The 16,135-nt window shown below is 52.7% G+C and overlaps 1 protein-coding gene across 9 annotated transcripts in view; it reads right to left on the bottom strand.

The window, feature by feature from the left end:
• Window positions 1-11,937, bottom strand: part of CDK11B (cyclin dependent kinase 11B) — a 12,436-nt gene extending 499 nt beyond the window's left edge. The window contains exons 1-19 of one of the 9 annotated variants that reach the window (XM_024760240.1): window positions 11,813-11,937; window positions 11,694-11,740; window positions 10,906-11,021; window positions 9,791-9,918; window positions 8,866-9,004; window positions 5,127-5,263; window positions 4,772-4,894; window positions 4,367-4,462; window positions 4,130-4,288; window positions 3,791-3,856; window positions 2,973-3,148; window positions 2,116-2,206; window positions 1,542-1,663; window positions 1,245-1,350; window positions 932-1,053; window positions 748-855; window positions 557-673; window positions 319-467; window positions 24-236 (exon numbers count right to left, since the gene is read on the bottom strand). In XM_024760240.1, the coding sequence (XP_024616008.1) occupies window positions 24-236; window positions 319-467; window positions 557-673; window positions 748-855; window positions 932-1,053; window positions 1,245-1,350; window positions 1,542-1,663; window positions 2,116-2,206; window positions 2,973-3,148; window positions 3,791-3,856; window positions 4,130-4,288; window positions 4,367-4,462; window positions 4,772-4,894; window positions 5,127-5,263; window positions 8,866-9,004; window positions 9,791-9,918; window positions 10,906-11,021; window positions 11,694-11,702 (2,177 nt within the window). In that variant the 5' untranslated portion in view covers window positions 11,703-11,740; window positions 11,813-11,937. Of the gene's footprint in view, window positions 1-23; window positions 237-318; window positions 468-556; window positions 674-747; window positions 856-931; window positions 1,054-1,244; window positions 1,351-1,541; window positions 1,664-2,115; window positions 2,207-2,972; window positions 3,149-3,790; window positions 3,857-4,129; window positions 4,463-4,771; window positions 4,895-5,126; window positions 5,264-8,865; window positions 9,005-9,790; window positions 9,919-10,503; window positions 10,660-10,905; window positions 11,022-11,693; window positions 11,741-11,812 lie in introns of those variants that run through there. The other 8 variants (XM_024760236.1, XM_024760239.1, XM_024760237.1 and 5 more) reach the window with 8 other exon arrangements.
• Between the last annotated feature and the right edge of the window lie 4,198 nt (window positions 11,938-16,135).

The following is a 16,135-nucleotide window of genomic DNA, read 5'->3' as shown; positions in this document are numbered from 1 at the left end:
ACCCCCGCCTGGGGGCCCCCGCCCCCCCCGCCAGTCCGCCCCTCACCAGCTGGCTGTAGCCCAGGCCTCCCTCTGGGGGCCGGGGGCTGGTGCCCCGCTTCACCCTCTGCTGTTCGCTCTTGGCGGGCCATGTGGGGAACATGGAGGGGTCGATGGGGAGGGGGGTCTCGCGGAAATACTCGTGCTTGAGGCCATCCTCTGCGCTGACCCTCCGTCCAGGGAAGTAGGTCAGAAACCTGGGAGAACAAGGCACTTGGCAGGGGTGGGGGCTGGGCGGGGAGGAGGTGGGCTGAGGGTGGGGTGCAGGGAGGGACGCACTTGTTCATGAGGTCGAAGCCCTGGTCTGAGAGCAGAGCCCCGAAGCGCTTGCGGAGGTTGTTATACGGGTACTCGGTGAAGGTCATCTTCTTGACTGCAGGGAGGTCATTGTAGCCGGGCCAGATTTTCTCACTGGGGGTCCCCAGGTCCTGAAACAGGGCGGCGTCTCAAATAGCCGGGCCCTGCAGGGAAGGGTCACCTGGCCCGGGCGCCTGCACACGTCCCCAGGGGCACCCACCTTGAACACTTTGTTGATTTGATCGATTTCCGACTTCCCAGGGAACAGCGGCTTCTGAGTCAGCAGCTCCCCAAAGATGCAGCCCACCGACCACATGTCCACGGCCGTGGAGTACTCCTGGGGGTCGGGAAACACTCAGGGGGCTGGCGGGTCAGGGCGCCCAGGGCAGGCTCCTGCACACCCACACTCACCTTGGCGCCGAGCAGCAGCTCGGGGGCACGGTACCACAAGGTCACGACCACCGGGGTGTAGGCCTTCAGAGGGGACCCATACTCCCGCGCCAGCCCGAAGTCCCCCACCTGTGAGCACAGAGGGCGGGCTGTGGGCGACTCCACGCCCGGAGCCGCCGCCCCGCGAGCCGCCCGCAGGGCCCACCTTGAGGATGCCGGCATGGCTCAGCAGCAGGTTGGATGTCTTGAGGTCTCGGTGCAGGATCCAGTTGTCGTGCAGGTGCTTCACCCCACGCAGCAGCTGGATCATCAGGGTCTTCACCTCCCCTGGATGGCGACAGGTCAGCGCGTGGCTGGGCCCCCGGGTCTTCGGCTGCCTGAGTGGCCACCGAGCTTCCCGGCGCCCGGGCACCCACACGCACGCGGCGCGACAGGGTCAGCGTTCCAGGTCAGCACTCCCGCCCCGGGCGACCTTAGCGCAGGACGTCCCTCAGGGGGACCTGGGCGTAGGGCCCTACCCGGCAGGAAGGGCTGCTTCATGGTCTCCATGAGGCTCTTGAGGTCGTGCTCCACGTAGTTCATCACGATGTAGATCTTGTCCATGTTGCTGCCCACGACGATTTCCTAGGAAACGACAGCAGGTCCCATGGCCCGGGGGTCCCAGGCTGGCCCTGTCACCGCCGGCTCTCCCAAGAGACCTGAAGTCCCGGGGCCCAGACACTGGGTGACAGCAGGGATCTCCTAAGTGTGACGGCCACCGGGGTGTAGCACTTGGGGGCCCCGCGGGGCAGAGGCGCGTGGGCCGGCGGCCTCACCCTGACGGTGACGATGTTGGGATGCTGCGCCTTGAGGATGGTGTTGATCTCCCTCAGCGATGTGATCGGGAAGCCTTCCTTCTCTTTCTCCATCTTTAGCCGCTTCAGAGCCACGATTTCATCTGAAAAGAAAGCAACGGGGAGACCCAACGTTGAGCAAACATTCTTCCACCCACACATTCTTTGTTTCATCGCTGTTCCCCCACGATCACGGGACATGGCCAACCGGCCTCCCCCAGGTGCTCAGGGCCTCGACTGATCCTCTGAGGCCCCGCCAAGGGTGCACACCTGCCTGAGGCTGCAAGCAAGCAACACAGAGCCTCATGGTCAGGCCGACTTCTGGCCTCTGAAGGCGCGAAGGGGCCAGCTGCTCAGGTGTGCACCAGTCAGATAAGGCAAGGCTGAGGCCCAGCACCAGGGGAGGGGCGACGACCAGGATAGTAGGAAACTATACCCAGTGACCCTGACGCTGAAGCTGTCGGCGCTCCACGGTGCTGGCTGGCACTCTGGGCCACCCGGTCCATGCGCCACACCACCCCTTCCCTTTGGGGGACCATCCTGGGACTCGCCCCACCTGTTTTCTTGTCCTTTGCTCTGTACACCACCCCGTAAGTGCCTTCTTCAATCCTGTTCAGGCACTGGAATTCCTCCACACTCCGACAGCCCTGAGAGGAAGCCAGCATGAGGGCGCGGCAGCAGGGCCACACCCCAGAGGGAAGCCCCACCGGACAGACGTGTCAGGAGGGCCCGCAGGGCGTGTGGGCAGAGGCCCGGGAACGCTCTCCTCGCGTCAGTGCGCACGTGCGTCTTTATCCAAAAGCTAGCCCTGGGCAACCCCCCACCCCGCCACCTCCAGCCTCCTCATTCTGAGATGAGGCTGGGACAGGAGTGGGCCTGTGCACTGCACCCCCAGCTGGCGCAGGAAACCCCCAGGAGCCGGGGCGGCACTTGGGGCTGGGCCACTGGCCTTGGGGCGCCCGGAGCACCTGAGGCCACTCACCCTCTGGAGACCTGCCCTCTCCAACCCCCTCCCTCCAGCATCATTGTTACCGACTTTTCCCAACAGAAAACCTGGGCTGACTCATAGCACTGCCCTCCGACCCCTGCACAGCGACTGGGCGAGGGGAGCTGGTGCCCACTCAGCCCAGGCCGAGGCAGAAGTGACCGCAGAGCTGACCGCCTGCCAGGCTGCCGTCCCCTCCACATGGGGCCCCTGGCGGGCGTCCTGGCTGCGGACGCAGGAACTGTCCCCCACCCCCCAAGACTGCTGGACAAGAGGCTGGACCATGATCAGGGACACGTGAGAGGCCAGTGGCCGGGCCCGCCCACTGACAGACACCCACAGCAGGGACCCAGCTTCTGCTCTCAGCAACCGGCCCCGTCCACAAGCAGCAAGGCAGAGCCAGGCCTGGGGCGGGGAGGGCACCTAACCTGCAGGGCTGGCAGGTACTTGGGCAGCTCCTGTTTGAGCTCGATGGGTGACAGGGCTGGGGAGTCGGGCACGAAGTCCCCCTCGGTGAGGGCGCTGCTCTGGGGGGTGCCCTCGCCCACCTCCTCTTCCCCCTCTTCGCTCTCTCCAGAATCGCGGTCAAATCGTGACTCTGGAACTTCAAAAGTTCAACCCAATTACGAACCAAGAACAAGCAAGTGTGGCTACCCCACCCGTCCTGGGGGGGGAACAGCGAGTACAGAAAGAAGCCATATTGAGAGCCCCGGGGGGCCGGGCACAGGCTGCGCGTCCCACCGCCCTGGACAGAGGGCACTGTGTCTTGGACCCACTGGCCGGGCTGGGACCACTGTGAACCACTGATCGGTCGCGAGCCACAAGGCCTGCCCAAAACTTGCGGCCACTGTCCAGAGGGCTTGGCCTGGCTGCCTGCGGAGGCCACGCAGCCCCTGGTCAGCAACGGCCCTGTGGTCGGAGTCGAACTGGCGTTTCCCAGCCTCCCCTGGTGTCCAAGCCCATTACTCTCAGGATGGCGCTCATTCAGCACTGTCCCTTCTAAGGGACGCCGGCCCCCACGGGCCCAAGCGGCCAAGTGCAGGGTGCTGGGGGAAGCAGCTCCCTGCGAGCCAGCTGGGTCCTGGGACGCACCAGCCAGGCGCTCCCTGAAGCTCCCGGGGCACGATGTGCCTCTGGGAAAGGCTATTCTTAGGTCGCTGCCCCGCTCACGACTCAAACGTGAGTCAGCACTCAGGTCAGGGGCAGACGAGGAGGCGGTGAAGCACCACTTGGGGGGGCCTCTCACCAACCAAGACGTGGTTTTCATTCTCTCGCTCCTCCTCTTCACTCATTTCTTCTTCACTCACTTCCTCTGTAACGGAAACAGGTGTCACCTCAGACCCTCCACAAGCAGAAACGCGGTCCGCGTTGGCCGACAAGGAAGCAAGGGCGCCCTATGTCGTGTCGTCGACTCGGGAGCCTCATGTAAGTCCCAGCCAGCCAGGCGTTTCCGATCTGGATACATTTTTACTGACATTTCACATCACCCACCTGCAGCTACTACGCTCTTACGGAGTTAAACCGCGTGCGCGCGTGCGGGCGGAGCGGGGCGTGCGCGCGGGGCAGGGAGTGCGTGCGCGCTCACCGGCTGACTGTCCGGATGCGTCCTCGGAGTTGCTTCCGGTCTCTTCCTCCTCCTCCTCCTCCTCCCCCTCCGACTCTTCGCTGCTGCTCCCCTCCTCCTCCTCCTCCTCCTCCTCTTCTTCCTCTTCCTCCTCCTCCTCGGAACCGGACCCTGACTCCGCTTCAGGAAGGAAACAGCCCGCAGTGAGCTTCGGCCCCGGGGGGCCACGGACCTGGGCGGGGCCGGGCGCGCCGCTACCTGACGAGGACTCCGCTGAGCTGGTCCTCCTCTCGCTGCCACTGATGTCCTGCAGGTCGGACAGCAGGTCTCTCTCTTCCACTTTCTCTTCTTTTACTTATGGAACAAACCATCAAAGGTGAATGTGGGAAAGCGTCTGAAACTAACAAGATGCGACGGCGCTTCTCACACGAAGACTAACTTCGGTTTGTACGGGAAACAGCTCACCCAACCCGGGAGGAAGACGACTCTTCAAAAGACCAGTAACAAACGTCTGTGCTGATAAACTTATTTCGCACAGCCCCTCTCCCACACCACGGAAGCGTTTAGCGCGTCGCGATGTGAAGCAGCAGCAGCTTTCTGTGCTCAGACGCCCCCTCGCAGAGGCCGCCACACGCTGGCCCTGCTAGCGCCGTGCCGCCTCACCTGGCTTCCGGCTGTCCCCGAGCTCAAACCTCTCTCGAGGCGGCCGGAGTGGGCTCCGACTCCAGTGGCTGGCCTTCACCTTGTCGCCGTAGTCCTCTCTCGCTGTCCGGTGATGTGCAGACACTAGGCACGAGAACAGAAAGGAGGTGGCGCCGGCAGCCCCCCTTCCCACGGCACACGCGCCCCCACCCCCCCACAGCACCGGAATGGAGCACAGGAAGCGACCAGAGGACCCAGGTGGGCTTTCCAGACTGCTCTCTATTGGTCCAAAGGCAGGGGCCAGAACCCACCTCTCCAGCCTGGGCCTGACCCCCCGTGAGTGGACCCCAGTCCCCGGGCCCGCCCCTCGCCCCACCTTCCCGCCGGGCCTCCCGCTCCTTGCGCCGCTCCTCGGCCCGCCGCTCCCGCTCCTTCTGCTCCCTCTGCTCCTTCTGCTGCTCCCGCATCTTGCGCTCCCGTTCTCGCTTCCTTTCTAGCTGCTCGAGGCGGTCCCTGGAACCAGCATACGCCACATTTTCACCCCGAAACAGGCAGTTCTCCTTTTTGCCCCCAGTGCTCTTGCTCGCGTTTATAAACCGCTCCTCTGGGCCGTTCAACCCTCAGAGAGCTTTTTAAAAAGCAGAACACGCACGCATGCGCGTCCTGGGAACCTCGATCCTAAAGCGTCACACGGAAGAAAGTGCCGGTACAAGGAGGTAACAACAACTGCCTGGGGCAGAAACCCCACTGGCTCCAGAACATTCTGCTCGCCAGCTCTACCGGATTTCCCTCCGTGCACACAATGTAACTCCACCTCTACCAGAAGCCAAGTCTTTCTGGGCCCCCAAGGGCTGGGAGAGCCCATCTGAGGAAGGGCGGGGGAGCCACGGACCTGGGCCGGGCGCCCTGCGGATCCTGGGGCCAGCTGTCGTGTGGGGGTCAGGAAATATCAGTGACCAGTGACCGAAACACGTGGGGTCGGCACCGGACGCCAAAAAGTTAAAACTCATCAGTCCGTTAACCCTCAGGTCCCTACAGGGTTAAGTCCAAATACAACTTTAACAGCGAACACGTTAAACAAGAAAGGCGGCATTATACACAGAAATGAGCACAAGCAGAAAACGGTGAGAGCGCAACCAGGGCCGCCAGGCTCTCCACAGTCAGACGCCACCGCTGGAGGGGCCGGACCACGGCTGCTGGGCTCCACGCACTGTTTTCTAAATGCCAGTGAATCCAAACTACCCGCAAGTAAAAGCGGAAGGAGACTTCCCTGGCGGCCCAGTGGTTAGGCCGCCGCACTTCCAGCGCAGGGGGTGCGGTTTCGGTTTCATGCCGCGCAGTGTGGCAAAACAAACACAAAAAGTGGAGGTGTAACTTACATATAGAATTCAACCAGCGAGCTCAGTTTCTCTGAACACATCCCTGGAATCGGGCAACCATCACAAGGCGGCTTCAGGATGCTCTGCAATTCCCAACGTTTCTTCGGCTTGCTTTGGGATGAGTTTGCTTTTTTTCTGGTTTCTTTGGGTATAAGGTTAGGTTATTGATTGGACAACTTTCTTTCCTGCTTTCTGGTTTAGCTGCTTACAGCTGAAAACACTTCACTCCAAGCACAGCTGGAGCTGCGTCCCTAGGTTTTGACACACAGTCTTTGCTCTCATCTTGTTCAAAATATTTTTAGGGAATTCCCTGGTGGTCCAGTGGTTAGGACTTGGCGCTTCCACTGCTGGGGCCTGGGTTTGATCCCTAGTCAGGGTACTAAGACCCTACAAGCTTTGAGTCGCGACCAAAAAAAGTTCAAAATATTTTGTTTTTCCTTACAATTTTTTCTTCGGGCCATGGGTTTTTCACAAACGGGTTGTTAGATTCCCAACATTTGAGGATTTCCCCAGGTTTCATTCTGTTGCTTTTTCTTTAATAGAAATTTATTTTTGGCTGTGTTGGGTCTTTGTTGCTGCATGCGGGCTTTCTCTAGTTGCGGCGCGCGGGGGCTGCTCTTTGTTGCAGTGCGAGGGCTTCTCATTGTGGTGGCTTCTCTTGTTGCGGAGCATGGGCTCTAGGCACGTAGGCTTCCGCAGTTGTGGCTCACGGGCTCTAGAGCGCAGGCTCAGTAGCTGTGGCACAAGGGCTTAGTTGCTCCGCAGCATGTGGGATATTCCTGGACCAGGGCTCAAACCGATGTCCCCTGCATTGGCAGGTGGATTCTTAACCCCTGCGCCACCAGGGAAGCCCTGTTGCTGACTTCTAATTGAATTCTTCTGTGATAAGAGGGCATACTTTGTACGGCCTCAATTCTTTTAAATTTCGGACTTGTTCCACGGCCCAGCACACGGTCTCTGTTGAAAACTCATCCCAGGAGCTCTTGGGGCAATCCATGTCCCGCAGCTGTAGCTGCAGTGCTGTGTCCACCTGTCCCCCAGCCTCTGTTCACCTGGGAAGGCCTTTATTTGCCCCTCACTTCTGAGGCTGGCTGTGCTGGATACAGAATTCTGGGCTGGCCGGGTTCCTGCCTGTGGCCCCCCAGTTTCTGATCAGAAGCACCCCGCTCGCTGTTGCCCTTCATGAATTTCTCACTAACTTCCCCAGTGTGACTGTGACTTTGTACTTATCCTACCTGGCGCTCACTGAGTTTCTCGGATGTGTAGATAAAACGGTTTTCATCAAATCTGGGAAGTACTCAAGTCATTATTTAAAAGCCACCTCTGTGCACCTCCTTCCCTCCCACACGCCGCACGTGTGCTGGTACACTGGATGCTGTTCCACAGATCTTGAGATTGAAGATCCTTTCTTCTCTGTCTTCAGAAGGCATGAAGTCTGTTGCTCCATCTTCAGGTTCCTTGCTTCCAAGTCTTTGCCAAATCTGGAAACGCTGTCTACTATGTCTTTCTTCCTTAACACGCGGTCAAACCTTCTTGTCTTTGTATGTCTCAAAACTTCTTGTTGAAAACTGGACATTCTAGGTAACATCTTGCAGCTACCCTGCACTCGAATTTTTCCTCCCAGTTGTTGCTGTTTAGTAAGCCGCTGGGCTAATGACCCTGTGAACTCTTGTCTCCCTTGTACAATGTGGCCACTGCTGCATTTTTCCATGTGCTCCTCTTTATTTTCAAGCTTGGCTTCCTTGGGGTCACCACCGTGTCTGCACAGCTGTGTGACTGGACCACACTGGACAGGGCACAGGGCTTAGCAAACGTGAGTGTGTCATGTGCCAGCAGCCAGGACACTGAAGGCTCTGCTGGCCTCCCAGTGGCCTTAGACCCCAACCTCCCAGCTGCATCTCTCACACTCCGAGTCCTGAGAACAAAGGCTCTCCTCACACCTGCTGTACCTGCCCTCTGTTCGGCCCTGGCTGCTGGGAATGTCAGCACCTTCCAGCCTGCTACTTCCCTTCCGTGGAGCAGCGCAGCTCTCAAGCTCTCTCTAGAAATGACTGCAGGACCCAGAGGTGGCCCTAGGACTCACACCTGGGCCACACAGAACAGATCTGGGGTGAACAGATGCTCTCTCCTGGAACTCTAAGCCCGCACAGAGGCACCTGGAGACGAAGGCCCAGGAGTCTGGTATCCCAGCTCCCGGGCCATTTCAAGGCCTTTGGGATTGCCTTTGTCACTTCTCCTTTTGTTTCTTGTTTGGAAGAACCAGAGTCTATTTCTGCTGCGACCCCAGACAACCCTAAGCAACGCATCTTGTTGGTCTTCCTGGACAAGGCCCCCTGGAACAGAGCTGGTGCAGAGCAGGCGCTCCGCACACACCTGCCGAGTAAGCAGACGGGGAATCGCCCACACCCCAGGCCTCCCCGCACTGACTCTGCCTCAGGACTCATGTGCAGGGACTGGCTGCCCCCAGAGTGGCTCCACCCGGGCCTGGACAGCAGCCCTCGCCCTCCTCTCCGGGGGCGCCGGGCTCGCGTGTGGACAGCCGCTCCCTTCCTCCAGCCACCCGCCACCCCTCCCTCCTCTCTCTCCTTCCCCTACGGCTGTATGTCCAGCCCAAACCTTCGCTCCTCGCCTTTTGATTCCTCTTGGACCCCCAGCTCCGTCCAGCAGCACCCATCCCTGCAGGCCCGTGTCACAGGCGGGCGCGGAGGCACCGCCCGCCCGGGCCGCCGGCCTCACCTCTCCCTCCGGGAGTGCTCCCGCGCCAGCTCCCTCCGCTTCTGTCGCTCCCACTCCCGCCGGGCCTTATCCTGCTCTTCTCGGTGCCGTTTACGGCGCTCGTGCTCTCTCTCCTTCTCCTTCACTCTGGCATGCTTCCCTAGTGGCAAACAGGATGTGTCATACCAAGAAACTTAACCTCCAGAAACTCAACTTGAAAATACCCAGTGAAGAAAAGAAAAAATATCTAATCATTGACTTGGAGAAACAATCATGACTTTCTGTTAAAAAAAAAAAAAAAAAAAAAGAGGATGAAAATATAACACTCTATGCAGTAAGCCTCCAGTTAAGAAAAAACAAAAATAACGTGATTATCACTGAACAGAACTGTGATCTCCAGCTTTCTTTCTAATTTTCTGTATTAAATAAACTGTGATTAGACTGTATTAGTTTCACGATTTAAAAAGAAATCACCACTTGTAAAGGATACGGGACAAAGCTTATCTCCTTTTAGTTTCTACACACCACGTTAGCCAACTGAGTTTAACAATGAGATTTATATCAGGCCCCAGGCCCAGTTTTCCCAACACCCCTAAGAAGCTCTTTAATACTGGTACGAGATAAAACCCATTATTTCAGTTTTATCAAGCATCTGTTTCTTAGTTAAAGCAATTTAGCATTGAAGACTGTGTTTTCCCTTGTTGAATTAAGACAATTCTGTAGGTAGACAAACTACCCCAGAACAATGCAATCAGGGGGAAACACACAAAAGAAAACATAGAAGGAAAACAATGTATCTATTCAGAATGATCTACAATAAACTTATGTTGTTAGCTAAAATTTTATTCTCTTCGCTTTCAACTGTGCTTTGGAGAAGGCAGTAGATCATGAAATAGGAAGGAGACCGCATCTGAACACAATACAAAAGAAAACAAATGCTCTGTACCCCCTTCTGTGGAATGACTACGATGCCTACGTTTCTCTTTTCTCTTTTCATCTTTCCTGTGATGAGCTTTTTCTTTCCGAGACATTTGCTGGGGTGGTTTGATAGCCAAAGAATCATCTTCCTCTCCTCTGAAATAAGACACCACAGCATTACATCACGCCTGAGAAAGTAATGTGAGGAGCACCGGGGTATCGTGGAGTGTCTTCAACCCAGAGAGGTGACGGGCTCAGAACAGACAGGTGAACCTCAACCATCAGCTAAAAGATGATGTTCATTATGAAACCTAAGCCCAAACTGTATATTAAATACAGATTCAGATGGAAAGTGTTAAGTGGGGAATCAGTGTGAAACACGGAACAGAAAGGCCTCTCTGAGGAACTTTTAGGGTATTCATGATCTCGGTCGTGGGGATAGTTTACAGGTATATAACAACGTATCAAACCACACACCTGAAATCTGTGCAGTTTGTCATTTACACCATAATAAAGTTGTTAAAAAAGGTCCCACGATTTTAATCAAACTTAATGATCTCAAAAGGTCATTTAACAATATTTTCAACTGATTATATAACCAAAATCTTGGAAGAATTCACACCCTATGCCTTTTTGCCTTAATTTCTGGTTATGTTGTTTTTAAATGCTTGATGATGGACGTGAGAAGAAAACAAGTGGGGAGAAAGCACAGCACGGGAAGAAACGTCAGAACATACAGACCTCGGTAGGACCGTTTCTGTATCAAGGCCTTGCTCCAAGTATCTTTCAGCAGTTACTTTGGTTTATTTGTAGATAATTTTAGACAGTAATTATACAAATCATCACAAACATACAGCAGAATTCTTTACATGTACCACGTGAATGGTGTTCACTTCACTGCAGAATGATCACAAAGAAAGGAACACACGCTCAGGCTTTTCCTAAGAAGAGGGGAGAGCTGGTAACTGACACCACACAAGAGTCATTTCAGTCTAGAGGTAAACCTCAGGTCATGACCTCAAACTTTCAAAATAACACTGAGAAGGGCCAGCCAGGACCACGGCCCTGTCATGGGCTCAGCCTGCCTCCTCAGGGGAGCGCACCTGCAGCCACTGGGCTCCTCCAGCACCACGGCCCTCTCACCTGTCCTCCATGGAGCCCTCTCTTCTATACGGCGAGTTCCTTATCGTTATCTCCATGCGGTGGTCCCTCAGCTCCCCCTCCTCCAGGGAATCCCGCTTGGAATCCCGGTCATCAGACTAAGAAGCAAGGAGAAAGCAATTTTCCTTACAGATAAGCCTATTTTTCATAATACTCAAACCTTGCCACTATCCGAAAACAAACTTTCATACACACTTTGAGTGAACCAATGTTATAAAATATAAAAAACTTTCATTCAAATCCCGTTGATTTTTCGTATAACTCTCTGTCACCCAGAACCTGAGAAATGTAACACCAGCGTATATGACAGGGGACATTAGACTCTGTGACAAGTCTGTTAGCTGTTTATATTAGCCAGAACTGAGCCTTAAAGCATATTTTATACACCAAATACTTTACAGTATCTCAAAAAGTACTCATAAATACGTAAGAAAGGCCTGCTGCTAAACTTACCAGAAGAGGAATGTCTTTCAATGCCCCTTATCAAATTACTAAAGTTTCCCTATGTTATTAGGCAAACCAAGAAAGGTGTAAAACATTTCAAGGCAGCTTCCTACTACACTAAAAATACTTGCAAATGGTGTCATAAACATAATGATGAAATGAGAAAAATAAGCCCAACCGCACTAGTGATTTTAGGTTCAAAATACTTTATTTTCCACGTAGCTGTGGTCATCTATATGCAGCTTTAGTATGTTATCGATCTGCTGTCAATGTAAACTGAGTATTTGAATGTTTTTGTTAATTTTTAGAATAGATTTTGGGCTCACCTGCGACATTTGGAAGTACAAAAGAACTTCACCGAAGAAGCGTTGTTCTAATGGAAAAATGAGGGCAAAGAAATTAAATCTCCTTTATAAAAAACACTTACTTAAAAAACATGGCTTACATTTTTTAAGCGTTTTATCTCTGCTTTCTCCTCTTGTTCCTTCCGTCGTTTCTTTTCCTGAAGAATTTCATCTAAAGTTTTCACTTTCCAAGAGTCCTTTTCATCACCCATTTGAGTTAAAACACTGCAAAAAAGACGAAGAATTCAAACAGTGTCAGGACACAGCAAACTGTGGTTTGATGCTATGCTGTTTCTGAACACTTGTGCCTTGCCACTTTTGAGCGCTTCAGTACAAATCTTTGTTAAGAGGGATGGGCTCTGCCAGAAATAAACCCACACACCTATGGTCAATTAATCTTCGACAAAAGAGGCAAGAATATACAATAGGAAAAAGTCTCTTCAGCAAGCAGTGCTGGGAAAGCTGGGCAGCTGCATGTAAATCAATGAAGTTAGAACACACCCTCACACCATCCACAGAAATAAACTCAAAATGGCTTAAAGCCTTAAACAGAAGACATGACACTCTAAACCTCCTAGAAGAGATCACAGGCAAAACATTCTCTGACATAAATGGCACCAGTGTTTTCTTAGGTCAGTCTCCCAAGGCAACAGAAATAAAGCAAAAATAAACAAACAGAACCTAATCAAACTTACAAGCTTTTACACAGCAAAGGAAACCATAAACAAAACGAAAAGACAACCTACAGACTGGCTGAAAACATTTGCAAACGATGTGACTGACGGCTTAATTTGAAAAATATACAAACAGCTCATACAACTCAACAACAAAAAACCAAACAACCCAATTGAAAAAAGGACAGAGAGCTTCCCTGGTGGCGCAGTGGTTGAGAGTCCGCCTGCCGATGCAGGGGACACGGGTTCGTGCCCCGGTCCGGGAGGATCCCACATGCCGCGGAGTGGCTGGGCCCGTGAGCCATGGCCGCTGAGCCTGCGCGTCCGGAGCCTGTGCTCCACAACGGGAGAGGCCACAACAGTGAGAGGCCCGCGTACCGCAAAAAACAAACAAACAAACAAAAAGGACAGAAGACCTAAATAGACGTTACTCCAAAGAAGAAAACAAATGGCCAATAGGCACATGTAAAGATGTTCAACATCGATAATTATTAGAGAAATGCAAATCAAAACTACAACAAGGTACCACCTCACATCCGTCAGAATGGCCATCAATAACAAATGCTAGAGAGGGTATGGAAAAAAGGGAAATGTCCTACACTGTTAGTAAGAATGTAAGTTGGCTTAGCCACTACGCAGAACAGTATGGAGGTTCCTCAGAAAACTAAAAATAGAACTACCATATGATCCAGCAATCCCACTCCTGGGCATATATCCAGGCAAAACTATAATTAAAAAGGATACACACACCTCCTCCCCCATGTTCATAGCAGCACTATTTACACTAGCCAAGATATGGAAGCAACCTAAATATCCATCGACAGATGAATGGATAAAGATGTGGTACGTATATACAATAGACTATTACTCAGCCATAAAAAAGAATGAAATACATTTTCAAGGATGCTGCCTGGAGAGAGCAATGTGTTACTGAGACCATTTGGACTACATATGCGAATGAACCCGTTAAGGCCTCTGTATAAACTCTCCAGATCCTGGTGGGCAGGTGTGGAGATCTACTCATCTTGTGGACACCCAAGACAAGCCTCTATTACCTCCTATTGGTAGAACCTATGCGGGCGCCAGATGGCAAAGCGGAGACGCAGTGAGCAGCCCCAGCTCCAGCACCTCAGAGTTTGGAAGGATGGGACTGGAACTGGAAGACAACTGCTCAAAGACCACCAGAGGACCCCATTAGGATGCAGAATGTTCTACGATGCACAGAATTTATGACTATCTTTGGGAAACCACAACTTTCAAAAGTCCACTTAATTAGAAAGACACTGCCACTATTGCCACTGACTCCAGGGCCATGCTGTATTTGCTCCGATCTGCCCCAGCAACATGGATGCCCAGGACCCTGCTTCTCAATATCCACAGGTAGAGACTGGACAATGGCCTGTCTCTTTAATTCTGCTGCCAAAAAATCGGTTCCTGTGCCTGTAGAAATGGCAAAAATGCGCCCCCCCCGCCCAAATGCAGTCTCTGCCTCACTTCCAGCCTTCAAATCTCACGTATGTGTATCTGACTGGCTGAATGTAAATCACATTGAGAACCCTAGTTTCATGGGAGTCTGGAAAACACAGTATTCAGCGTTCCACTCTCTTCCTTTCAGAAAGGCAAACTAGAAGAAGGGTGAAGTGGATATTGGGCACAGGTCTACTGTTTCAATCTCGATAACGATCCTTTACGTGTTTTTTTTTTTTTTTTGCTGTACGCAGGCCTCTCACTGCCGTGGCCTATCTCGTTGCGGAGCACAGGATCCGGACGTGCAGGCTCAGCGGCCATGGCTCATGGGCCCAGCCACTCCACAGCATGTGGGATCCTCCCGGACCGGGGCACGAACCCACGTCCCCTGCATCGGCAGGCGGACTCTCAACCACTGCGTCACCAGGGAAGCCCTACCAGGTGTTTGGAAAGGATTAAATGTGGTAATATGTGGAAGCGCCTATTTCAGTAGCTGCATGTACTAATACGCAATAATCGGGTTCACTTAAACCACTTATTCATAATTCAAGAATAAATTTTCCATGTCCAAATGCTATACAATTAATATTCCGAACATGAATTCACTATCAATTTGTCCATGGGTACAGCTGGAAATACCTCTACTTGTCTGAGATTATAACTGTGTATAGAATTCACACCTTAAATTAACTGCTGTCCAGAATGGTAGCCACTAGCCACATGTAGCTATTGAGCACTTCAACTGTGGCCAGTCTGACTTAAGCTGCGCTTTAAGTATAAAATACACACTGGATTTCAAAGACTTTGTGTAAAAAACCTCATTAATAATTTTACACTGATTATTACATGGTGAAATAGTAATATTTTAGAAATATTGGGTTAAATAAAATGTATTATTAAAATTTTAAAAAAAGAATGAAATAATGCCATTTGCAGCAACTTGGATGGACCTAGAGATTGTCATACTAAGTAAACTAAGTCAGAAAGAGAAAGACAAATACCGTGTGATATCACTTATATGTGGCATCTAAAATATGACACAAATGGGACTTCCCTGACGGTCCAGTGGCTAAGACTTGGTGCTTTCACTGCTGGGGCCTGGGTTCGATCCCTGGTCAGGGAATTAAGATCCCAGAAGCCACGTGTGGCCGAAAAAAAAAAAAAAAGACACAAATGAACTTATCTAGAAAACAGAAACAGAGTCACAGACATAGAAAACAGACTTGTGACTGTGGCGGGGGGGAGGGAAGGACTGGGAGTTTGGGGTTAGCAAAAGCAAACTATTATACACAGGACGGATAAACAACAAGGTCCTACTGTAGAGCACAGGACATTATATATACAATTTCCTGTGATAAACCCGTAACAGAAAAGAAGATAAAAAAAGAACGTGTATACATGTATGACTGAACCACTTTGCTGATTTTAGAAAAACTGAAAAACTAGAAAGAAAGATTTAAAAAAAAAAAAGTGATGGGCTCTGGAAAATGACCACTTGGATTCCAATCTCTTTGCTGTCATTCCTGTGCTGTCCAGGGCTAGTTACTTCATCTCAGCTTACCATTCCGTAAACGGTAAGAAAACCACCTATATGACAGTATCACCGGGGATTAAATGAGATCACCCAGGTAAAGCTTGTAGCTCAGTACCTGGCACTCACCAAGCACTGTTTTTGCCGTCAGGAGGATTTATTAGAAAGACGACCTGGGGGCTTCCCTGATGGCGCAGTGGTTAAGAATCCGCCTGCCAATGCAGGGCACACGGGTTCGGGCCCTGGTCCGGGAAGATCCCACATGCCGCGGAGCAACTAAGCCCGCGCACCACAACTACTGAGGCCGCGAGCTACAACTACTGAGCCCGTGTGCTGCAACTACTGAAGCCCGCGCGCCTAGAGACCCTGCTCCGCAACAAGAGAAGCCACCGCAGTGAGAAGACCGCGCACCGCAGAGTAGCCCCCGCTCGCCGCACCTAGAGAAAAGCCCGCGCGCAACAAAGAAGGCCCAATACAGCCAAAAATAAATTAATAAATAAATAAAATAAATTAAAAAAAAAAAAAAAAGGAAGACGACCTGGGCTGCGTGGGTCACTGGCCCATCGGGCGGCTGCAGCCCCAGCACGGGATACGGGGAGGCCTGGGTGGTTGCTCCGAGGGCGCGCTCGGAGACCAGGCCGCGGGTTCCCGGTTCTTGGGGTTCAGTGGCGCTAGCTCGTGGTTCGGCCCGGCAGAAGTTGGCTCGGGGAGCTCCTGGGCCCGCCACCTCCCCCACCCTGAGTTCCGCGCCG

This window comes from Neophocaena asiaeorientalis, unplaced genomic scaffold (assembly GCF_003031525.2).
Source record: "Neophocaena asiaeorientalis asiaeorientalis breed wild unplaced genomic scaffold, Neophocaena_asiaeorientalis_V1.1 scaffold489, whole genome shotgun sequence".
Lineage (NCBI taxonomy): Eukaryota > Metazoa > Chordata > Mammalia > Artiodactyla > Phocoenidae > Neophocaena > Neophocaena asiaeorientalis.
The sequence above is the reverse complement of the archived record's forward strand: the minus strand, read 5'-3'. Positions and strand labels throughout refer to the sequence as shown.